The sequence below is a fragment of the Meleagris gallopavo genome, chromosome 5 (genome assembly GCF_000146605.3).
Source record: "Meleagris gallopavo isolate NT-WF06-2002-E0010 breed Aviagen turkey brand Nicholas breeding stock chromosome 5, Turkey_5.1, whole genome shotgun sequence".
NCBI classification, from domain to species: Eukaryota; Metazoa; Chordata; class Aves; order Galliformes; family Phasianidae; genus Meleagris; species Meleagris gallopavo.
Genome location: NC_015015.2, coordinates 16918102 through 16944373, shown reverse-complemented (window position 1 = coordinate 16944373; position 26272 = coordinate 16918102). Strand labels below are relative to the sequence as shown.

General features: G+C 37.8%; 1 protein-coding gene across 6 annotated transcripts in view; it reads right to left on the bottom strand.

Moving 5' to 3' along the window:
- The window catches only part of PPFIA1 (PTPRF interacting protein alpha 1), a 55093-nt gene extending 28827 nt beyond the window's left edge, over nucleotides 1-26266 (bottom strand). For all 6 annotated transcript variants that reach the window (XM_010711211.3, XM_010711213.3, XM_010711212.3 and 3 more), the window contains exons 1-9: nucleotides 25354-26266; nucleotides 23993-24256; nucleotides 5111-5212; nucleotides 4320-4484; nucleotides 3397-3471; nucleotides 2902-3003; nucleotides 2441-2662; nucleotides 1641-1787; nucleotides 798-932 (exon numbers count right to left, since the gene is read on the bottom strand). In XM_010711211.3, the coding sequence (XP_010709513.1) occupies nucleotides 798-932; nucleotides 1641-1787; nucleotides 2441-2662; nucleotides 2902-3003; nucleotides 3397-3471; nucleotides 4320-4484; nucleotides 5111-5212; nucleotides 23993-24256 (1212 nt within the window). In that variant the 5' untranslated portion in view covers nucleotides 25354-26266. The remainder of the gene's footprint in view (nucleotides 1-797; nucleotides 933-1640; nucleotides 1788-2440; nucleotides 2663-2901; nucleotides 3004-3396; nucleotides 3472-4319; nucleotides 4485-5110; nucleotides 5213-23992; nucleotides 24257-25353) is intronic.
- Between the last annotated feature and the right edge of the window lie 6 nt (nucleotides 26267-26272).

Below are 26272 nucleotides of genomic sequence, written 5' to 3'. Positions count from 1 at the left end.
ACTGGATCCTGTGAGAATCAGATCAGCAGATTTTCATTCAAATTTTCCAAAAGCCAACAAAAAAAACTAAACACATTCTCAACTTCTCACTAGCCTAGACACCATGATTTTTTGTTGTTGATCATGACAAAGCAGAAAGCAGCAAGCAGAAATGAAGACTAATACACAAATTCTACCTTCCTAAGTTTGGTGGTAAGTTCCAACACTTTAGCATCTTTAGCAGCAGAGTTCCCAGGAGACAAAAGGTCAGACTACAGAGCCAGTAAGGGATGGAAGAGATAACAGGGAAGAAAAGAAACTAAGATTTTAAAGAGACACATATCTAAAAGGTTCATTTATACTCAATATATATATTACTTCATATTCCACTATTCCATTTGCAATCCTCTAAAAATGTTTGTACTACCAACTACCCCTTGCTTCTCTCATCCTACATGTCTCACTCGGTTAACAGCAGAAGAAAACTGTTTTTCCCCTTCAGAAATTACTACTTATTTTAATACTTTAATGCCTGTTATTGAAAGAATTGTAATAAAACCCAACAAAGAACAAAGTAGCAGTTCAAAAAGGCACTTCCAAAAAGCAACAGAGCAATGAGAAAAACTAATCAAATTCCAGAGAGACATTTAAGAAACAGGACAAATCAGAGTGCGTTTCAAGAGATGAGCAGAAATAATCTCTGAACTGGCTGAGGAAAAACTAAAACAGATTAACAAAAACAACAGTAAGAGCAGATTTTTTTGTAGTGAGACACTATTAGAGAAAGAGATCTCGAGGACATAGTCCAGTTATCTTACCTTTGAAAGTGCTGCAACTCTCTGTGCCAGCTCAGCTTCCACCTCCGGTAAAGTTTCAGCTTTTCTCAAAGTCTGCTGCAGCTTCTGCTCAGCTAGTTCCAGCCGTTCTTGCAATTGCCTGTTCTTATCTTCACTCTATACAGGATTACGATCAGCAATTTTTAGTGTTAAAATGGGAATCAATTTTGATCAAAGACAAAGGTAAGAAGACAGTTTACTGAATTTACTAGAACTAACGACAACAAGCTATCCAAAACTGGTCTCATGAACAAAGATGTGGCATTTTCCCATTCAACATATGAAGTCTTTTTTTTTTATTGCAAATATTTTTGTGGATTCCAAAAGCAACTCTTTCACTTAACAAATATAGTAATGGTATGGGAATTATATAGAAAACGTTGCAAACTTTCAACATCGAGGCTCTGCTAAAAGTGAGTTATACCAGAGATAAATTCCTTTGTCTTTTAAATAACACTATGCATGTTACCAGAAAATTTATTTCAAAATGTAAGTGTGTACAAAACTTATTAAAAAAATTACAAACAGTAACTAAGTGTTGCCTGGATTCCTCCAGTTAGAAAGCAATTGGCTTTCTAACAAAACCCCTCCTCTGGCATGATCAAGTCACTGATATGCCTAAAACCCACTTCTTCTCCAGTATATTCTCATCTTTGTTTTCAGGATAAAACTCTGTACAATACACTCCCTACCAAAAAATAATTATCAACAACAGCACACTACAAATATTTGTTTTCCTAAAAGCAAAGTGAAGTGCTTTGGAAGAGTACAAATATTATTTCCATTAGTACTATGCTGAGCAAAATGCACTGAGCAATTTACAACCTGTCGATGCATGGAGTCTTTAGTGGCTATTTCATTTTCAAGTTTATCATTGAGGTCATGCACAGATGTAGCTTCACGTTGTGCAGCGAGGTAGCGTTTTTCAAGAGTTGTAATTCTCTCCTCCATGTCCTCCTTTTGGGCCATAGTCTATCCAAAATGCAAGACAGAACGTAGTCTTTAATATTGGGGATAATTATTTATTGATCAAACAACAGAGCACACAACTGCGAGCATAATTTGTAACTTTGGCTAATAAGTTCAATAACTCCCGTTTTTAGTAGTTTGTTTAAGACCACTGATCTTTACTTAATGGATGGTCAGAGTGTTCTGTGAACTAATAAAGGTCCCTTTCAGTTTAATAAGGATACATCTCTTCCAGAGTACACAGTAAGTCATATTAATTTGAAGGTTAGTGATGGATGGGTAACAGGAACTGTCCACATCAATAAGTGATTCTGTAACCACATACAGCTTTAATAACAACAAAAAATGAACATGAATACAGTCAGCATCTATGACAAGATAAGTATCTTTCATACTTCAAGTCCACAAAGCTAGATCTCTAGTTTAATAAATTTACATGAAGTGTTTACTTAACAGGCTAGCTCGGAAGACAAATTTTCTTAAGGAACTGGATTTTTTTTTAATTTTTTTTTTAATTAAAAGGACCATCATGCTGTAAACAGTTATGCCTTATCTTTAGACTAAAAAACATTAAGGATATTGACTGAACACCAGTGACAAATTTTATAAAGCAATTCCACTTGTGACTACCCAAATTTTGACAGCTGATTCCTCACCTCTCGTACATCTCTCTGCAATTTTGTGTTCATTTCTTCAGACTTTATTAAGTCTTTTCTAGCTGTGTCAAGATCTTCTTCTAGCTCTGTTACTCTACTAGACAAAGCAGTAAGGCGTTCTTTCATTTGTGTCTGTTCCTTGTTTTGCTTATCTATAATGTCTTGGAGTTCAATCACTTTAGCAAGATTTTCATCATGGCACAAAGACCCATCAGAAGATCGCTGTTAAGGAGAGAGAAGTATTTACACATTATATAGAAATTTGAAAAATGAACTGTTAGTTATCAGTAAACATTCCACCCCTGAAATAATTCTATTATGAAATAGATTGCAAAAAGCAAAACAGGCTTTTTGATCACATATTCTCTCAAAATCTTTTATTATGGCTTACAATTAAAATATTCTGGTTAATCTTAAAAAAAAAATAAATAAATCAGGCAGCTTAAAGCAAATAGCCCTACCTTCCCATTTGTAGTTGGTGTATTTTCTTGTTCATGATTTATATCCAGCATCCCATCTGGAAGCGTTTTTTTCTGATTATTCTGCTCTTTCAGAATCATTAACTAAAAGAACAGAAAAGCTTATATAAGTTTCAAGTTGAATTTCTATCTCAATAGTAATATAAGGAACAGCTGCAAAAGCAAAGGAGCTAAACAAACTTACTGCAAGGTATGTATAAAGAAAATATGTCACAAGCACTCAAAAAATATGCCACTGCACCCCAACAGCAGTTCTTCTAAAACCACAGAAACTATTTTGTTTGTTTTTTTCAGGTTTGATTTTTTTTTTCTTCTCTCCTCTTCTGGTCTTTCACAGTTACGGAATTAAAAAATACAGTCATCTCCACTTGGTAAAAAATTAAAAGCACAACATTGAAGGAAAAATTTTAATAAATGACAAGTATTGATTAAACACTCACAGTGCACACCTGAGGAATACTTTAAAGAGAAACCTACCTCTTTATGCGTAGTACCTAGTTCTTCTTCCAATAAACTACATCTTTCAAGTGCTACTCGTAACCTCTCCCTTACCTGAAAGAGTCATTTCAGGTAAGTGTTATCAAATTATTTGAAATTAAGAAATCAACTTCACACACTGCCACGCTACCACATACTTTCAAGTTATAAACAATGTTTTATTTTCACTACTTTCAGAGATCAGCTAAATCTTGAGTCAGCAGTAATTACAACAGACAATACAAAAAACCTAGATGAATGTCTCAAAATCTAGCTTTTTCTTTTTTTTGTCATTAGCAAATTACATCTCAGCATGACCTGTACATATAGGCAAGAATTAAACATGTCCAGAATTTACCCATCCTTTCGTAAGGCACAAAGCCTACGTGCTTTTGCTTATTTGCGAAGGGATATACATCTTCTGAAAATAACCTGCATCACTTTGTATACAAGTTCACAAAAGCTGTTCAATAGACTATGAGTTGGCAGCAAAATTCACAGTAAGTTTCACCATTTGCACTGCCTGCTGCTAACATCAGGTACAGCTGAAGGGCGGAGCTCCTTTAAATCAGCTTTATTTAATAGCACAGCATAAGTAGATTTCTTTCCTCTTGTTCTCTCTAGTCCACTTGTTGTATTACACAATTAAAAAGGCCAAATCCTGATATTATACAGGAAAGTAAACAAATGTGTTCCTCCAACAAGTACATAAACCAAGCGTGGTTCGGATGCAACATTAGCAGAGAATGTTGGAATAAACTGCAACACCTTGCTGCAGTACAACACCTTTTCTTGGGAGTTCGGTTACTAATGCAGTTTTAGCACAACCACCATTTTAATATAACAACTTAAGTATATACAACTGTATGGTTCACACTAAGAAGAGATAGGATTTTTAAAACATTAACCAGCATAATTATTACCTTTTCATCAAGGGCTTTATGGTGTTCAAATAAAGATTTTAGTGCTTTGAGAACTTCTACTTCACTAGAAACTCCAGCTGGAGATTGAGCTTGTCTCTTCACGACAGTCATTCTGAGAGATCGCTCATGCCTGGAGACGAGACACTCCAAATGTTCCAGTAATAGCTAAAACAAAAAGCAGCAATGTTTATTCGCATTCTGCAGAGCTACAGAGAACTGCGCCTCCTAAAACACCAAATTCCGACTTTTAAATTTCAAACAAATATTATATCAAGTCTAAGGACACATTTTATTAACATTTCATTCCTTCCACCCATACTAGAAGCAATATCAGAGCTAATGAATTCTCTATACTCTATGTAGTTTTTAAATCAGGTTTCTACTTAACTGAGCCTTTCCAGCTCTTCCACCAATCTGAAGAACAGTGTCAGAAGGATATACAAACAAAATACTCTTAACTGTTCTGCTGGCAGCTGTGTAATCTGATGGCGAAGACCACTACAGCTTGCCCACTTTACTCCTATCTAGAGTACCGTACATTTTCAAAACTATAACTAGAAGAGAGCTGAATGACAGATAATACTGTGATCCTAAATGCCTTTTCCTGATTCTGCACGGCAATATCTGGAGCCATACATAAGCTTCCAGCCCTTCTTAACATACATTCACATCTGCAGGATGACTTATGTGCAAATAGCAAGATAAAAAAGCATTTAGCTTTTCAAATTCACTATTCCTCCATGTAGTTGGATGCTTCAAAAACAGTGATCTTGGAGAGAAGAGGAACTAACCCTTGTATTATTTCTTTCTGCTTTCAGTTCAGCGATTTCTTCTTCTCTTTCAAGCAGCTGTTCCCTGCATACATTTAGCTCCTTTGTAAGTGCTGCAAATTCCTGAAACAAACCAGACAAATGTAAATACATTAAGTATTGGGATGTAGCAAGAGTGGATTCATACGAACACCTGACGTAATTTCTTAAAGAATTCATTTCAGATGTCTAAAGCCAATACAACTGTACACTTACGATAAGCAGGCTCAAGTTTCAATGCTTAAAACAGTTATAAAGTAACAAAAGACCCTGCAACAGTAGTTTGAAAACTTGCTTCTGTCTTTCCAGTTATCTGAGTTATGGTAACCCTATTAAGCAAAGAGAAAAACCAGTCTCTATTGCACTTATATATTGTTTCTAAAGTTTGGCATTTCTGATACAAAGATTCTATTGAGCAATTGAAATAGCTACTACATTCTAAACTATTTCCATTCTCTAGCAACAGTGTCACAAGAAATATAAAAGGCACTGGATCAACTCAACACACTCTGGATACAATGTAAGATACAACTACACATGATTGTCATTAAGCAAATGCTGAGAACTATCTTCCCTTCCAACTCAGTTTAGTCAAATCTGAATCACATTGAAAACAATGATTAGTACTAAGTCTAAATATGAACAAGGTCATACTTTAGAGGACAGTGTTGTAGGAAACAGGATTGAAAGATCACTTTTGTTATCAATGCCACTTAGGCACTAATGAGAAAACAAATGCACATCAGTCACCTCAATGACTGGTGAACATCACTGAATTGCTCTGAAGTACAAGAAAAGATAGAAATGCTAATAAACTAATTGGTCTTTGCTAATTCTCTACTTTAAAGATAAAGACCAATCACAGCTGTTAGCACATAAGTACAGTTGCACTGCTAACACAATGGAGGTAAGGCTAAGAACATACCGTGTAAATACACTGTGCATAAAAGCTGCTTCTCCAGTCTTTCTAAACTCTGCAAGATACACTGCTCAATTGACAGCAGCTGCACATCAAGTAGACGTTTAAGATGTTTTGTAGTAAAATTCAAAGTGACAAAAAGCCATGCTTAAAACAAAAGGACACATCAACTAATTATACTAGTACGTCCATAAAATCTAACTTGAAGTTAAAACAAGCAGTCTAAAAATATGTATTAATTTAATTAATCAAAAAATTTACAAAGCTTTAATCTAAAACACATACAACAAAAGAAGAGAAGTTCTGTTGCATGATATATTGCCTAGAGTGAACTCCTTCAGGATTCCTAACACAGTAGGCACTAAGAAGTTGCTGTGATCAAAAGGCAGCACCACCACCACAGATGCAGAATCCCTCATCATAATTCCTCCTAAATAAAAATTTATCATGCATATTCCAGTCAAAATTTGTGAGCACGATTATTTCACCTTTATACCTCTAAAGTAATTTTCACCCTTAAGAAAACTGACTTATGATTTTCAAGAAAAAAAAAAATGCTGAAAATGCACATATTAGGGCATCGTGGTCAGTAAATTTGTAGCTAATGACAACTTTAAACATGCAAAACAAAACAAAAGATTCTTGAGCACAAAATAAACCAAGAAAGGGAAACTCCTCCCCAAGCTTTACAGGAGCTGGAGGAAAAATTCACTCTCCTTTAAGCTCTGCCTACAGAATTCTCCTTCCCATTGGAATTTGTACTGTACCCCCAGTAACCCCGTGGGACTTTCCGCAACTCCCAGGCAAATGACAGCATGTGTTTCTTTTGCTCCAGATACAAGCGCAGGTAAACCCAGCCGAGGTTCTGAAGGTGTAGCTCTTCACAGGTCCGTCTTGCTTATCTTTATATGTTATGCAATTGACTGTTTTCAAGTAGTACTGAAATTACTAAAAGTACTAAGACTCAAAGTATTTCCAAAAGAGCTTGATACGAACATTTTATGGGTTGTTCTTTTTCCCCTTTTTCAAAATAATTGAAAAAGTCTCCCTCTAAGTGCCAACATCAAAATCCAAAAGCATGGACACTAAGTAAGGACATCAGGCTGACACGGTGAGCTCTGTATTTGTCCAGACTATCTCAAGTTCTAGAGGACAGAACAAAAAGCAGTAAGGACTATCAGACACTGTTTTGCCATCTGTCCTCAACTTAGTATCACTGTATGGCATTAATAAAAATGCTACTGAAGGTAACTATGAGCTCTGTCTACAGAAAAACAGCATATATTTCAAACGAAGTTGATTCACCCTTCAAATAATAATTACAGACAGTTCTGTACCATTGCATTCTCTTGTGCAAATATAAATTGTAGCACAAATACATCGTAATTCTGACATGAACCATCACACTGTCAGGTGACCCAAGAGTAATAGTGCACATGAGAATTTATACTGCTGCTCCATAAACAGACTGACACGTATTTCTAGCATTGCATAATACATTCATTGCTGTTTGTTTTTGCAAAATGTATTTGCTTTGAGTCCCATAAGCAGCTTCAGAAAGAACACTCAAGTGTCCTCAGTTTCAGCTGGTGCTGCCAAAAAACATGTCCTGTCTAGTTTAAATCATTCTCTTCAACGGCAGACACTTGGTGATTTCCTCAAGCAGTTCAAAAGGAAACTATTCACAACTATAAACATTCTGAGTTGTCTCACCTTCTTCTCCATCACATTAAATCGATGTATAGAAACAAATAGAGGAAACAAGAAAATTCATAAGAGGTTTTTTACTTGTCCAAATACTGCATTACTTTGTACGTAAAGACAAGTTTGAAAGCTTCAGAACTGAAGTTCTGCTCTGCTTCCAGTTGCAATCAAAACAATAAATAGCCTGCTCTAAAAACGGACAGCAGTGGGGACTCAAAATAAGCACAACAAAGCACTTGCTACAAGAAACAACGTGCCAACCATACCAGATAAATATCCTCTGTTGTTTAGAACGCACTGGCAAAAACCCATGTAGTAAACTGAAATGCTTATTCAAGAAAGACTTTGAACCAAATATGACATTCTTACCGTCAGAAAAGAAAACTCAGCAAAAAAATAAATTCAGTGGAAGTTACCTTGTTGTTGTTCAGTAATTCATTTTCTGGGTTTTGTCCGCATATCCTCCACAGGTTTTTAAAACAATGGCACTTCTTCATGAAGAAGAGTCTGTATTCTGGGCACAAGGTGAAAAGGAAAAGCTGCCTGCGAGACAGACGTGTGGAACGAGATCTGGAACTTTTTTCTAAGACTCCTGCTGTGTTTATAAGCAAGAGCAGTGGAGAACCTCATGTTTCTCAGCCCCGGTCTGGTAGGAGCACATCTGAGCCACAGCACAGAAAATGCACCAGCAAACAGCATCTGGGCAGGCATGATCCATGCCTAAACATAAGGACAAACACCACAGTGCCTGAGTAACTACCCTTCCAAAGCCTTTGGGGGTGATGCAAAGTGTTTTTTTTTTCCTATTTGTGTGTTTCTGTTCAAAGGTTTTCACTCCAGCAATTCATTCTCTGGTGACAGCAGCATCCCCGTGTGTGATGCTGTCCAACTTCCAGCACACTTAGCTAAGAGGTGGCAAAAGCCCTGCTGCATCATATTCTGCATTTCCCTCATATCTCAGGACGAAGGGAAACGGCCTTAAGTTGCGCCAGGGTAAGTTTAGGTTGGATATAAGGAAAAATTTCTTTACAGAAAGGGCTGTGAAGCACTGGAATAGGCTGTCCAGGGAGGTGGTTGAGTCACCACCCCTGGATGTGTTTAGAAACTGTTTGGAAATGGTGCTCAGGGTCATGATTTAGCGGGGGTTGTTAGGGCAGTTTGGTTAGGTCGTGGTTGGGCCCAATGATCTTTAAGGTCTTTTCCAACCTGAGCAATTCTATTCTATGAGAACTGAAATAGCAGCGGCTGATCTAGTTGTCAAGCCTGTAGAACTGTGATGTCTGAACTGATAGTTGACTACTTAAAAGATGATTGGTGGTCCAGGAACATTACAGCTTTCAGGCAACAGATTTTCTTCACGTTTATTACAAGTATACTTTACAGGTTCCATGGATAGTACGCTGCAAACCATTAAATGCTACAAGATAGGAAAGATGACATTTCAGTTGGGGAAAAATTTAAAGAAGCAGGTAATCCTTGTGAATCCAATAACAGGAGCTGTATAGCAGGGATGCTCTTTCTACAGAAACTGCAGAGAACAGTGGGGTTGCTCGGGATTTGCTTAAACAAAAGACATTTTTGCACAAAATAAAAGTGCTTCTCCTAAGCAAATAAGAATTCAAAATTAAAGGTAACAAGATGACTAGAAAACTTATCTTAAGGATAAGAAGATACAAAAAGCTTTTAGCTTATCAAGAAAATATTACGTATTAAAACTATCTCCTGGCAATACAAGGATGAAGATGCAACTATTGCACTTTTAGGAACATCTCTAGCTCAAGTATGTGAGCAACATTTACCTGTTTAATCCTTAAGTAGCGTTCTGTCTTACTGTTAACATTCTGTTCTGTAATCTGCACATCAAGCAACCCACACAAGTATCCAATATGCTGAGAATATAATAAGTATAACAGGGGAAAAAAAACACAGGCCATCGGGGATGAGAAACTAAGGTAAATATGAGACAAGTTTCCATGGTGTTATTCATACTACATGTAATCCATGCTTATTCCAAATAGTGTGTGCACAGAAATGAGAAGTATCATAAATAAAACAATCAAAGCAAACCTAACTATCTACACTTAACAGGATATTTAATAGTCAGCTCATCTTAAACCTCAGGATTGTAGGTAGCAGCAGCAGCCAATATCCCAACATACCAGGTTTTAAAATACACATTCAATAAAACTTAACTGTTTAACAGATTCTGGAGGGGTCAAGTAACAGCAAGCAAGTTTTGTAGCTATTGACTCACACCAGGTTAGCTTTTTCAGCTGTCAGGATTATTAAATAATTCAAGAGCAGAGTTACAACTCAAGAGCACTTGCATGTTTTGATCATTAAATCCTGCCTTCCAAGAAAATGCAGAAATCCAGAAGAAACACTAACCAACATAAGCAGTACTTTGCCTATCAGCCCAATAAATCAGATTACTTTAACCTTTCCAATATCTATGGCATGCCAGAATAAGACAAAAATTAGTCTAGAGTGTAAAAAAAAAAAAAGAAAATTTGCTTTTTACCTAATAAAATTATTTTTCAGTAAGCATCAAACATAGATATGCTTATGTCAGACTCTTGAGTCTGAATTAAAATGCTTTTCACAATTAAACTGGCTGAGAACCTGCCAGTGAGAACAGTGCAGTAAACGCAGCCCTTAAAAATATCAACCCTCCTCTCCTATTCCTCACTTAGTATAAGAAGTTTTAGTGGCTCAAAAAGCCAAACTGCACCATTAAAACATAGGTGCAGGTTTCTTTAATTGTAACAACTTTCTCACATTCCAACCACTGATTGAGATAGTTTAAAATGTTAAGTACAATTTTGATCAGTCTACATTTTCCTTGAATCAAAAGCCATTTTTCCCTCTCTACCAAAAACTGTACCACTACTTGAAAACACTAAAACAAGCACTGCACCCAGTTAATGAGTAGTTACTAATAAACTTAATACATATTAAAGTTAAGTATCTCTTATCATTCCAGTTCTCTCTTTCAGTAGAATATTCTTGAACTTCACTTCTTGGATTGACCTTTCTGGGCTTTGTCATTAATGATGCTCCACTCTAAACACGCAATTAAGTTTTAAAATGTTTACAGTTGTACAATTTTACTGCTCTGGAGCGAAACACACTGCTTCCAGTCCAATTGGAAGCTGGAAGCTCTAGTGTTTGACAGAAAGCAATGTGTAAAAGAATCTAACTCACAGCCAGTAGGTACTAAACAGATGCTCAAGAGCAAAACAGAAAAGTTCAGTGCAAAACCAAATCTCTACGGCAATAAACAGGTTTCCAGTTACTGTCTTGACTGACCTGCTCTCGTTTACGTGAGCAGCGTTCACTGAGTCTAACTACAAAGCACTAAATCTGGATTTAATTGCTAAGAACTTTCAGGAAGTGCTGCATATTGAAGTAAAAGGAAACATAAATGAAGACGAACAATATTTGGCAGTTTTGCAACAGAAATGCAGAATTAACAGAAAAAAGGGGAAGGAAACACATCAGTTCCATGTTCTCTTCTAAAGCTCCTCTTTCCCTTACTAACATTTCTGACATTTCCCATTGGGGCATGGAAGCGTAGAAGTACTGAAACCCAAACACGGCAGAGTCTTTGACCTCTTGAAACATCAGAGGTTCTCCTTTCACCACACTAATTAATGCCCAAAGTTCACACGCACTCTTTGGAAAGAGAGCCTGTAAGCTCAAGCACACAAACTGAACTGCAGGTTGAAGGCAGGCAACCAGGAACCACCTACACTGAACTCATTAAATGCAGCTAACAGAAGCCATTTAAACCTGCAAAATTATTACCACCTATGCTATCGAGTTTAATTTTCTCTAAATCATGCAAACCATCACCATCACTGTTATGCATATAAGGCTAAAGCAAAGCCTAGTTCAAAAACATATCTTAGTGCATCACTGGAAAGCCAATAATCACTGATTATACGCATCATTTTACAGTGCAAAGTAGAACTAAGCCCTGGCAGCATTCTATTTTCTTCTGTGCTAAATGCACCTCTTTAAGTCTGCAAAATTCACAAAAAGAATATAACAGTATTTAAACAGGCCAGAAAGCATTATCCAGTAACTCATAGGTTAGGTCTAATTTTGCAGTTTGCTAAGATCATTCCTGTAAGGCAACCAGCCTTGATATCACTGACAGATTAAGAATCCACGTTTTCTTCAAACCACTCTTTCATCTCTTCATCAACTTTAACAAATCACTGGCAGCATCTGTGGCCTGTTCAAAGTACGGTAGATCACAGAATCTACTTTCAGTTAACTCAGAGCAGGGAACACCTACTTTCAACTCAACCTTTTTAACAGAGACTTTTAAACTACTTTTACAACTACAGATGTGTATTGAAGATTCCATACTAAATCAGCAAACAACTACACCAAAACAATTCCACCCCATCCCCAAAGGCTTTTTCCAAATACTCAATACTTGTGGGGGGAATTCTGTCACTTAGGACTCAGCGGCATTCACTAAGAATTAACAAGAAAAAACCTGAAGGCTTATTACAAACTCAAGTTGTAAGTTCTTTTCTTGTCTTGCAAAGTAGTTGCAAAACACTGCTACTGAAACTACATTGTAAATCTTCAGAGTAAAGAAGTTCAGAAGTACAACAGCCAACATGCAGCAAGCATAGAGTATACAAAAGCTGTCCTCAAAAACTTAGTATCTATTCAAACACAAAGGCAGTGTATGGCCCATCCAGTTCCAATCCCCTGCCATGGGCAGGACTACCACCACCAGATGGGGCTGCTCATGGCATCATCCAACCTGGCCACGAGGACCTTCCGAGATGGGACATCCACAGCTGCTCTGGGATCTGAGCCAGGGCCTCACTGCCCTCACAATAAACGTACAAGATGAGCTGAATATTCATCAGGAAAGCTTCAGTCATCATGAAGGAGCAGGCTTTTAAGCTCAGGGTGTGTTTGGCTACTTTGTACAGGCCGGTAGGTGCTACAGTAGTCCTTTCCAACACTGTGCAAGCATCAATACTCATATTCCAAAATTATAGTAGTTTACAAAAACACTTTGAAAAATATTTGGGAGATACCTGGAACAAACATGCCTCTCAGTTACAGTCTGAACTGGTGAATTTGAAGGGCTTCACGATGTAAATGATCACATTCCTGCACCTCTGGTTTAGTCTATTTTCATTAGTAACTAATACAGTGAGTAGTAGGACAACTTCTTAGTTGTAGCTTTAGGCATCTCCATTTTTGGAGTCCATGTCAGTAAAAAAAAAAAAACAAAAAACTTACCCACACCCATATCCACCATGGCAAATGGAGAATACAAGTTGTACTTAATTAAGAGGAAGAATCTTGCTTTACCAGTTCGACAAGATATAGGGCAAAACCAGTCTTCATATTTAATATGACAGATAGAGATTTCATTTAAGCTTTTCCTCTCCACAAAGAAGTTGGTCAAGATCTCCTGGGATGCAGCAGATAATTTCACAATGCATAACACTCCTCAAAACTGTACAATAACCGCAAGGTATCTAAGAAAATTTAACAGAATTTCAACACTGTTAGTGGGACCCTCCATTATGGAGACTGACTCCTACTAAAGTTGTAATAAGTTACAAACAATGCTGAGCTGTCGGTTTCCTTAGGCAAGAAAAAGATACCAACTCCAAGCACGCTCCACCATTCCTGCTCAGCTGACATTTAATACTAAATTCCTCTGAGTAAAGAATTAAATATCATTTAATCCTTACTCCTAAATTTCAGCATCTTAATCCTCACAGAAATAATAATTCACTTTTCTTTTTTTTTTTTTTTTTTCAGAAATAGGCCCAGAATAAGATTCTTCATGCATGATTATTCCAGAGATGGGATCTCTGTACTTGCAAAAACTGTAAGCAGCAGCTGAGGCTCTGCCCTGCCTTATTCCAGCCATTAATCTTGGCTCTAGTTGCTAGGGTTTAGCTCTGGCCAGTAGTTGTAGAGTGTGTTTTTCACACTGTGTTAAAAGGGAGTGCTTGGGAATATCTGAATAAGGCTGGCCGAGCCACTCTCATTAAACAAGCATCAACATGAATTTCCCTTCAGTGCTCCGATATATATTTATACACACACACACACACACACACACACACAAATGAACTTTTCTTTTGCCAACTGATGAAAGTTCAGTTTTATAATTTCAAACTTGTTTAAGCAAGTAATACTTAACGAAGACAGATGGATGCCTTCAGCACATAATTCAACTTGCAGGTCCTTTATATTTTGTTTTTCTACTTCTTTGTATTCAATCACCCAGTTTACTAGCTAAGTGAATTTACTAGCTGAAGCTAAATATTCAATCTGCAACATTGGGAATGAAAGCAATTAGATCATTCTATTAAAAAGTTTCCTTTAACAAACAAAAACTACTCTAAAACCTGTTAAAGAGTATAATCTCATGTCTCAAAACAGACATGTCCAATATTTAAAAACAAAAGCTTAACCCAGTAATAGATTGTCAACATTTGTTTTACGCTTATATTAATGTTTGGTTGCCTTGCTTGTTTTGACTGCACCAAGACATTCAAAACAAACAATTCCATCAAATGTCATAACCACCACCTGAACCCAAAAACACATTACCTCACAGAATGCATCCAAGGATACTGAACTACGCTCAACAGCAAGGAACAAAAAAAGGAGAAAAAGAGGCATCTTAAGATGCTGTGACCAGCAACAGATGCTGCAGCAAAACATGGATTGGTGAGGAGCCTGGCCTGCAAAGAGGAATAAGCTCCTATTCCACTCGGTTACAAACGAGGGAAAGATGATGCAGCCAGGAAACCATGAGGCCTTGCACTTGATTGAGAGAAAATAGAAGCTTGGCCCATTTCTCCTCTACTACCTCCCAGGACAATTCTTTATAACCATTACACAGAATACAGAAAGTGTTACGCAGTCTCTGGAGACTACAGTTACAAGGAATCAGTTGCACCAATTTAATTTATCAACATAAATCTACAGCAAGAGGAAAGAGCAGCTTCTTTGCTGCACGGCACTGAAAGCTAAAACCCTAAAAAGCTTTAATTCCCATTTTACAAGACCTAATCCCCTATTTCTTGAAACTAAGGCTCAGATTTAAGAAGACAGTATTGTTGAACCACACCCTCTAAAGACATTCTGAAAACTCTAGCTGCATGTTCTAAAAGAACTACATGCACCTGCCCCATGTTCTTCAACACAAAGCTAACAAAGAATGCTGTTGATCTTCAGAGCCTTATCCCCAACAACTGTACCGAAGTGCACAAGAAATACATTACTCTACAAAAACACTCACAGCAGTATTCCAAGGCATCCTTGAAATTATCTAAGCCAAATTTCAGTCATTTACCCAAAACTAATACAGCAAATACAGCCCTGGAGAGAGATACTAAATTTCAATGTTCCCCTAAAACATGCAGACAAACATGAAGACCCCCAACCACATTTACCCGTATATGTGAGGTCTCACAGACTGTCTTCCACACACTCTCTGGTCTTCCAACCATGGTCTCTAAGGTGAAGATTCATTCTCTTTATCCACAGAGTTTAGATTATCTGAAAAATTCCTACTGCCAGAGGCAACTATTCACACAACAGAATCCCAATTAAGTCTTTAAATGACCTTCGAATTACATCAAAATTCTATTAATGTGTTTCCAACTTATGATGCAAGAGGTAGCCCATGTCTTAAATCCTAGTAGAAGCAAGAGACTGAAGCATGAGATGTCAGTCAGGACTTTAAATATGACATAACAGAGCCTTAGAGGATAATAAATTAGCGAAAATGCAGATTCCCCTTGGGAACAGTAAATCCACAAATCTTATTCCTTCACAAACTACAGTGAAAAGCACACTGTAACAGAATTTAGATGCAAAAAAAAACAAAAAACACTTCAGGTATTAGATATCCCATTTATGGGTAGAAGGGCAGAGAAAATGAGCTTAAACTATGACACTGTTGGCAAAGCAGATATGGCTACGTGACTTTTGTGATGGGCATTTGAGAATCCACAAGTCAAACCCACAAACCCACAATTTAACCCTCACCACTGATCGAGTCAGATGTTCTTCCGAATGTACACTGCAGAATTCCTTTTCTGCTCAATTCTGTTTCTGAAAACAGCTTAACATTTACAGTTGGACTTTTTTTTTTTTTTTAAATTCAAGCAGTTTGTGTTCAGCACTCAATAAAACAAACAAGCAACTCCACTTTCAGATCTCTCTCTCCCTTCCCAGTGGTTTATTATAGGATCACACTTGAAATCCATATGTAGGTTTAAAAAACCAAACAAATCAAATTGGTTACTGTTTACTGAGATAACCAGTACCATTAAAATAACAGGAATTTCCAATCCTCTTCACTGAATGAACCCCCTCCACATTAAAGAAAGTTTTACTGTTTACACAGAGGATTTGGGTAGCCAAAATTCCTTTTCAAGTCAGTCAAAATAAATACTATTTCTCATTACAGGAAGTTGTCAGCACTGAGAAGACAATGATTAAACTTCACTCATGTGCAAGACTCAGCTACATTTGTAGGTACATCTTTCAGCCACACAGCCAGCTAAAGTCTGTACAGACTGACACAAAAATTCTTTGTTTCAACTGCACCTCCTGAAAAATTTTGTCTCGTTTTTCAACTGTGAAAATTAATCAGCAATGCTATCAGTACATCTGAAGTACAGAACAGGTTGCCCAGAGAGGTTGTGGATGCCCATCCCTGGAAGTGTTCAAGGCCAGGTTGGATGGAGCCCTGGGCAGCCTGGTCTAGTATTAAATGGGGAAGTTGGTGGCCCTGTATGTGGCAGGGGGGTTGGAGATCCCTGATCCTTGAGGTCCCTTCCAACCCAGGCCATTCTGTGTGAGCTAAGAAAAAAGAAACATTTCTTTCTAGAGTAAAAAGTGCACAATGGGCTCACAAACATCTTCTACTCACTTTCATCAGATATTCTATCCTGTAGTTCTTTTTCAAGAAGAAAGTTGTTTTTAAATGCAATGTTTCTCTACAAGACATTTAAATTGCACAAGACTGAATTTGGTATCAATTTATATAAGGGAAACAAGATCACTGAAAAACAAAAAGAAATTTCTAGACGATTAGATGACAAATGGAATTGGGTAACAAACTATACCACGTGCTAGCAACAGAGAGTAAGGTATGGCACAGCACGAGTCAGAGCACACCCTAACACTTGCTCTTCTACAGAAAAGAATTAAAGGCTGCCCATTTTACTACTGCAGAAAATGAAAAACACTTAGGGCTTTTTTCCAAGAGGATTTTTTCCCCCCGTTTCCTCTTAACAAAACTAGACAGACATTCTATTGAAATTTTCAAGCTTTTTGCCACATGGCATTTGTTTAAAATCTGTCCCGAAGATATGTGACAGTGCCTAATACTGGGAGCATAAGGACCTTTTCATCACAGCACCCTGAAGCACTTCGCACATGTTCTAAAGCCAAATACTATTTCTAAACATCCATAAAACAGAAGAACTACAGGAAAAGATATCTTGACTGTTCTTATTCGTTTGCTCCCAAGAAAGTCACAGTGTATTTCAAACACAACTAAAATTATATTCCAGTTAAAATTTTCACTACCACCCTCAAAAACCATTTCCTGAGCAGACACAAGCATAAACACATGAGCATAGTTCAAGGCTAGCCACTGTAGAATAGCAGAAGTGAAGATTAAGTAATAAAGCTTCTCTTCTAGAAAACATTACAGCTTTAGCCACTGTAAGAACAGGTCCCAGAGCCTTGGTACAACAGCCAGTCAGAAGGAGCCAACATGCAGTAAAGCTTACAATGAAACCCAAGGTAAAGTCCAAAACAGACAGAGGTCACGGGCAAAAGACTGGTCACATTAATTTATGAAGGATCAAAGGAAAATAACATCAAAATCAACCAGAGCAGAACTTTTAGGGAGTATTGTAACCACAGTTCCCCCTCTTGTTCTGAATACATGAGCAGAAGAACAAGCTCCTCAAGTGACCTACAGATACGTACTCATCTCACTATTAAAATTATCTGGAACTTGCAAAATGTAGAAACAGTGTTTGCATGCATTTCTGTGAAAAAAACGTCCAATAAGGGAAAAACTCCACTCAACAGCAAAAAAATAATTCGTTTCTCAGCCTGGAGAATGCATAAACATTTTTCCTGGCAAGCACCTCAACACATTTCCTCACTCGCATCTGGAGACTACATAGACAAACTGAGGGAAAAAAAAAAGCACTTAGAAAGCTATGAACACTCAGATTACCCAAAACAAACAATCTAAATATTTCCCTTCTAACTAATTGTGGATTGAGATTCGTACATACAAGGAATTATTAGAAACATTTTCTAATACGTGTCAACACTTCGTATCATTTAGTCTCACACATCAAAAGATGCAAACCATCTTAGCTGCTAAAACAGCCTATGTAAAGACACCTGACATACACCTTTAAAGGAGGAAAACACAAGTGCAAAATTAAGAGAAAGAGAGATGTGTATTAACCGAGTTCTTGGATGAAGGTCTAAGCTGAGAATTAAAAAATTACTGATGGACAGCTAATAAGTTTTCTCCAAAGATTTAAGTTCCCTGAGAACACTGAACTGGATGTGATCTACATACTGATCTCAGTTTTTATGCTATGTTCTGGAAGGTATTTTCTGATTTTTAATCTGGTGTTATCACATCATGCACAGTGAATACTTACCAAGCATAATTCAGTAAAAATCAGATGGGGAGTGTTGCAGTCTTCTGATGATTACTCTATAAGCACCTGACGGTCAAGTTTCCACAAGGCCATTAAGTTAAAACGCAAGCATACAAACAAACCAACCTATGGTCTTAACTTCAAATCCTATAGCGTCAATAAACATAACATTCACATCTCCCAAATATGTACCAGAATGGAGAAACTTAACGTAGATTGCTCTGTGGTTTTAATCACTAAGAATGCCTAAGAGTAAAAAAAAAAAACAAAACAAACGCGTTTGTTATTAAATCTTAAAAGAAAGCCAAGGGCTTCTTTTCCTTTTTTAAAACCTCTAGAGAGAACCTGGAAATAAGTAACCACACTGAGACCCCAAGCCTTGGAGCAGTCATCTTAAAAGAAGTTTTGAGGTATACACTTAAAAAGCAGAGAAAAAGCAGGAGGGCTGGCAGATGAAAAATTCTCTATTTTCAGAATACCAAAACAAACACTACTTGTTGTACAGGAGGCTACAGGCAAATTAGCATAAGTGAATATATATGCAAAGTTTACCTTGTCCTAAATACACTACATGTTTTATGAACTGCTTGCTTTGGTTATAGCTCTTCTCACTCAAGCTTATACAGTCTGTTGGTCAGCCTGCAAGTTTGATGACAGCACAACACAAGTTAATAAACCCATTACCAGAAATTTGCACACTGACTGAAAAGTGAGAAAAATAATCACCGTCTCATCTTTCAGAGCTACATCCATAAATCACCAATAAAAACAAACAAAAAGCATTTTTACTTAGTCACCAGTACATCCTTCTGCTGATCAACCAAAGAAAAGAAAAACAGTAGCTTTAGACTACTAACTTTATTAAAGGGATTGATAGAACATTGTAAGAGCAGTAAAGTTACAGTGAACTTGCACAAGTACATTTAAATGAAAAACTGAGAAACCAGAACAAACGCTAGGGGTCTGGTCCTGAACACATGCCTTTTGGACACAAGCTGTCTCTTTCTGTGCCTTGTAATGAAAAAACATTAGGGAAGCTGAGATTTATTGTTCTAGTCAGTGAAGAATTCTAAACATTAACTCGTACCTCCATCTGACTTAAGCTACATGGATAAAGACAACCCAGTAGTTTACTAACAGTAACTGCCAAGCAAAACTCAGCAGCTGAACATAAACAGGAATAAAATTATACTCGTCTGAAAAAGCAACTCAAAGACTCACGTTCATCTTTGCTGTCACAATGCTGGGTAAGAAATGGAGGCTATGCCTGTGTGACACACAGCTGCACAACTGAAACCTTTTAGATCTCTATCAATCCTGGGTAGACTGCTGAGACTAATGGCTTTTACTAAGAAGCCAGAATTGCATCTTGCTGAAGAAAGAACAGGCTACGTCACCTCAAGGCTGAGTAGCTGTGAATACCGTAAATGAAGCTGCACTTAAAACACTCAGGAAATTTCAGCTACTGCAAAGTTTGGCAAACCCTTCAATTAATGTACTTTCTGCAGCCATGTTCTTCATATCTACGCACAATTCAAGACCTCAGTTCTCCGTCTATGACATCCTGTATTACTTAAAACTTGCCTGGAGGAAATCCAAATAACACCATTAATAAAATGGCAACTAAATCCATAAATTCACCATTACTGAACAACACCAGGGCAGACTTCAGACTAAAAGTTTAGATATTTCTTGCATGCGAGACAAGCTACTTCTCAGACTAAGAAAAATCATTATATAGAGACAGATCTGAACTTAATTGAGTATAAGTATAAACAGATATACTTTTTTTTAATAGGAGCATGTAGCAGTGATAAAAATATTTACTATTAAATAGAATGCAACTAAAGATGACCTAGTGGGGATTTGCTTTAAATTAAGATAAGGCAGGCATCCTAGTAAAGCTGAAGCCAAACCAAAATTACAGGCAGCTTTTTTCTATATTTAATTCCATATTACAGTAAGCATTCTTACTTTTATACACACGCACATGCACAGAGCCTCCAACAGAAAATTCTCATCTGTCCCTAATCTATGCCCCCTAACATACAGAGTTTCTGAACGCAGAACAGAACCACATGACAAACACAAGAAGAACTACACTTGATTTACAAGCTGCTTTGCACAGCTCACGGTACGATACAATTCAGACTAGAAGGTAACCACTGTAAGATGAAGGTGGATCTTAGTAAGAGTACTGCTTTATCACAAAAGCACAGCATTTGTTCATTAGCACTCAAAGTTCTGTAATGCATATAATTATCCTGATAACAACTGCTGTGAATTCATCTGCTGTACATTTACCTGTGCTGGGTACGAGTCCATAAATTAAATGGCAGTCTTCTCTATCCGAAACAAGCCCAATGCTGGCATTCACAGAAACACCCGCATGGAATTCTACCAACAAACTCAAGCCCAGTCTGTCACATTTCAATACCACAACTGGCAGACACCTGGAACTCATCAACCTTACGTTCGAAACATTAGTCTGAAATGCGCCACAGTCCTATGCATTTCTCAGATTAATTTACAAGTTCTAAGCATGCTTATCTTAAAATATGTAGAAAACACACTGGAAGTACATAAAGGGCATGGAAATAACAGAGTCAGCTATTCATCTGGCCATAATTATATCACAACTGAATGCGTGTACACTGAAAAGACAAGTTAGTTAACTTCTCAAAGTAAAAAGTGCATTTTCATTATTTTTGTGAAGAATACAAGGAAGAACAAAAGTGGTTTTGAATTCTTGCCTGGCAATTTGATTGCATCCAATTCATATTCCAAGGTCAGAGTAGATTTTAACCAAGGTAAGAGATAATACCCAGGAAACAAAAAACACTGCTAAATTAAACAGAAACCAGTTACTTTATCAAGGCAATGTTGACAAATTTTGCTTTAAACGGTTCATACAAGAAAAGCTTGTCAATTTTATAAGTTAATGTAACAAAGCACACCTATAACATAATGCTCTTCTCTTTGTGAACTAGAGACCCACAGCAAAAGTCTTCCTGCTCTAAATAGCTGTTCTAATTTTATGAGAACTGCAACAGATGCCTTTACATTACTAGTTGCCCATCATACAACAAGCACATTAGAAGAGTCTCTTTCTCCAGTGTTTTAGAGAAGGGAAAATCACTGCAGCAGAATAAACTGTAGTTATTTTTATAACTTACAAAGATGTGCAAGTACACAAGAACTGATATGCCATTTTGTAGCTACATATACAGAGATACAGGCTCCTTTACTATACTACAGAAACTCAATGAACGCAGGGAATTCAGAGCAGCAACGTCAATAGAGACAGAGTGTCTTCATACCAAAACCAGAGAATTTTTGGTGTAGAAGCAATCTGCCATCTCGCCCCTTATACACAAGAAGTTTCCATCAACCATCAGAATGATCTAACTGGTTGATTCAACTAAAAACACAGACAGAAAGTGCACCTACAAACAAGTCAATTCAATACTCCTGAGGATAAAGCGCCCCAGAATCAACTACAAAGACCAGCTGCACGTACACACTAGGCCAGGGGAGAAATAATACACTTGTTAGATATTGACTCGGTGATTCACACCATTATACTGGTGTTTGCACAACCACTCAAACTGATCTTCACATCTTTCTACTAAACTGAAAACATCTACTCTGATTAAAAATACTTAAAAGAAAAAAATAGCACTGCCAAGCAGCCTTTTTTTTCCCCCCCTGAAAAAAAAAATGTAATGCAGTTGTCAGTAAAGTTATCCTGCTTCTACCCCTACTTGAAATCCACAGTTGAACAATGGGTCGTTTGAGACAGCAGTTCAAAAGAATGTTCAGCTTGAAATAATTAACAAAAAAGTTTGACTAGTTCCAAATACCGTAGCCAGCAGAAAGTTTTTTCTACTGGACACTTAACAGAATTTAAATTAGAATTGTCAGAAATTTACTAATCTGAAGTAACTAATTAATTGCCATACTAACAACAAGGGTTTGTCAAACAAAGAAGACTCTTCTGATCTGCAGCAAGAATGAATTATTTTGTGAATGTAACTTTCAAAAGCACCGTCAATTCTCACTTTCCACTATCATCTGAGCTTAAGCATGACTCAAGACAGAAGTAGTATAGTTTCACACCATGACAACATTATTTTCCAACAGCAATCTACAAAAATCCATTCTTGCATTGTATTTATATAATGTTGCGACTGAGCCACGAGACTTGCTTCCCCACCCATCTCATGTGAAAACATACAAGTGTGACATACGTGAAACTGGGAATTGTTAAGCTGCCTGAATCTTTCATAAAAGTTTAGAAAAAATCATTACACGCTGGTAGCTTACAAGATTTAAGAAGGAAAACTGAGAATGAAAAAGGTAAGGCGTAACACAGCTTAGAGAGCTTTGGTGATTCCGCTCAGCCACAAATTCAAGTGTAACAGTTTACAGATCATACAATTGGTTAATGGCACCCATTAATGCAGCAGGCCTGGAAGAACAGCTAAAGAGAAGCCACAATTATTACAATAAAAAGCAACAGAAAAACAAAGAAGGATTTTTGCCTGCAGCACATGATTTAATACAGGGAGCAGCAAAGGTTGGAAAATTCTCCTTTCTGATTTCCATCGTAACATTGTAATCCAACTACATTCACATTTATTACTTTTTAGTTTCTTTGCTCGAGTAATTTCCAGTATTATTTAACATGTCAAGGGTCATACAGTGGAAATAGGAGAGTTTAAAACCACTGCTTTAAACAGTATGAACAGTAACTACAATATTGAGGAACATATCAATACTTGTAATTTACATGTTTTCTTGTAATAAGACACGCAAGCCCAACATCATCGTGACAAACTCAGAACAACAACCAAGTAGGCTAGGAAGTGAAAGGCTGTCAATAGTTAACTGACAACTGAAAGTGGTCTCTGCTTTCCCTACAATCAAAAGCTTTCCAGAATGTTCAAAGTTCAGTTGGTTTTGATTTTTATTCCATTCCACTCTTAAGAAATAAGAACAGAGAAGATCTGTAGACATCTATGAACTCTCTTAACTGCACACTACTGCCCTATACAATATGTTAAGTACTACAGGCTATATATGGGCAGACTGCATCTTCCAGAAGTCAATTTTAACTCAAGCCTGTAACAGTACCAGAACAGCCTGCTTCGTTCCCCCAAATGGTCTATACGTATTTCTTAAGCACACAAATGAATTAGGCAGTAAGAAACATTAATACAGCGGTGACAGAAAAAAGTGCACCAGGTTCTATTAAGCAAAACAATGCAAAAACAACCTCATACTCCTGAGCCAAAGAAATACCAGAAACAGAGAAAGCACACTGGAGGAAAGGGGCTGATGTTCTCTACTTGTCTTGCTTTTCTATCTTTCTAAGGTGAACAAGCACCAACGAATACTTCAGGAAAGTACTAGCTTGGATTGATCTTTCCCTACCATAAGCTGTTCAGTAAATTGAATATACAAGACAACAATAAAAACGACAAAGGTAAGTTATCAGAAAACAGCTTCCTTTCAAAACATCCATACCTGTGGAAGCGCAGTATTGAGCTGTCTCTGCAAGGAATCTCTTTCGTGACCAACTTCATGCAGCTTGCCCTGGGTCAACGCTAGCGTCTCCTGGGTTTCTCTTAGTGTTTCCAGAAGGCGATCCCTTTCTTCCAACATGGATACCATTAACTGCTCAAAATGGGAATCAGCATCTGACTGTAATGGGGAACCTGAACCATGGCCTCCATTTCCCCCAGAGGGAATCTCTGCCTCACTGATGGTTGGCATCACCTCACACATCATCTTGAAACAAAACAAGACAAAACAAAGACCGTACATTTAAGTCAAACAAATCTAAACAGGATAAGCAAAGGGACTTTGGATAGTATCCATAATATCAGCTTAGGTCTCTCAATGATAGCATCAGCAACAGTTGCCAACACCTTAGTGTTTGCCACTATTTCATTAAGATTGTGGGTGAAAAGGTAGACAATCAATTTAATCAAGGCATCACTTCATAATGAGAATACTGTGACATCTTGCAAAACCAGATTTTTACAGCTGCTTTTTAAGCTATGATCTCATTTTAATGGACTTATATTTTTGTTAAGAGCAAACTGCTGCTGAGATCTTTAAAAAACAAAGATAAGGCATGCAACAAGCCACCAAAAGTTATATACTTAAACCAGTTACTGATTACACTGCATAATTTGAGAATCATTATACGCTTCTTCCAAGTCTTCAAACATATAAAGATAGTATCTAAAGCAGTACTCTGAGCTTATGCTGCTGTCTTGCAGAAACCCGCTGCTAAACGTGATGCATTTAAATTAGAGGTAAATTCACACAGTCCAAATTCAGGAGATAAAACATAAAGATAAAAAGAAAAATGGATTACAAAGTAGTAGCAGCTGTCATCGTGAATAACAACATGAAGGTAAAGTTAATTGAAAATAATTCAAGCCAAAGTACAAATACAATTAATTAGGCAAATGTAAGTACTTTACTACAGTCAGACTGAAAGGACTTTTAGGAGACCCTAACAGATCACAAACGGCTATGATAGCAAGCATTTAAAAAAGTGGAAAAAACATACAAATATTTACAAATGATTAATTGCACTCTTTCACTGAACCACTTAAGACTTCTGAAGTTCTTTAGACAGTCTCTTTCAACATCAGAGATCTGTAATGCTTACAAAATGGTTCGCTCAGTTATCAGTTGTTCTCAGCATTAACCTCCACACTCACTTTAAAGAAAAACTAAACTTATTCAGAGCCTTTTAACGAGGTTATACCTCTGAATCTGCTGAAAGGTTCTGAACACCCTTAAGTGCTCTGCAACATCTTCGTGTATGATTACGGCAAGCCCTATACTTTCAACACCACTACATTATTTACCTTGCTCAATAAAATAAAAAGGCTTGGAAAATGGGCTCCAGGTTTCCAGCAGTACCGGTTCTTCTGTTTTTAGTAGTTTTTTGTTATCCTCCAAAATCTTGTGGATTGCAAAGCATCCATTCAGCTACAGTCCAACATCTGTTTAACTGAAACACCCCATGTACGTGAAAACAAATAAAACTGCCCAATAAAGAGCAGCTCCAATAAAAAGCAGCAGCAACTCCAGCTAACTAGCCAAGTCCCCAGCAGAGAAGAATGTGAGAGTTAACCTCCCGTCTATTGTTGGCCCATAGGTCCTGCAACAGCTGGGATGGGGGAATCATGTGCAGAGAGAAAAACGTAGTCTGACGCTCTGGTGCAAAAGCTTCAACAGTACATGGCTCGGAAATCCCACTCAGGTCACAATCGCATTATTAAACAGAATACGGACAGCATGGGAAAAGGGCTCGAGTTTTATCGCAAGGGATTTGGAAAAGCCTCCTTCCTTTTCTCTTCTGCGAATTCCAACAGGAGGCTCTCCTTTCAGTTTCCTGGGTCTCCGTCCAAACATTTATAATCCCAGCAGCGAGGAGCCGATATCGGGTCGGAAGGCGCAGGGAAGGGAGACTCGTCACTGCAAAGCCTTCTTCAGCCTTCAGCCTTCCACCCGACGCGGAGGCAGCTCCCGGCCGGCTCAGGCCCCGAGGAGGAACGGGGGAACGCGACCGTGCGGGCCTCCCCGCTCCTCTCCCCAGCAGCGGCCCGTCGAACAAAGATGCCGGGCGAACAGACGGAGCCTTCTGCCCCGCGCCTCTCTCCCCGCTGAAGGCCCTCAACCGCGAGCCCGCCTGCGGAGGCTCCGGCGGCGCGAGATCCGAACGAGCCTCCCTCTCCGGGCCCTACCGAGCGGTCCCTCCGAGCCGGGCCCGGCTCCGCCCGC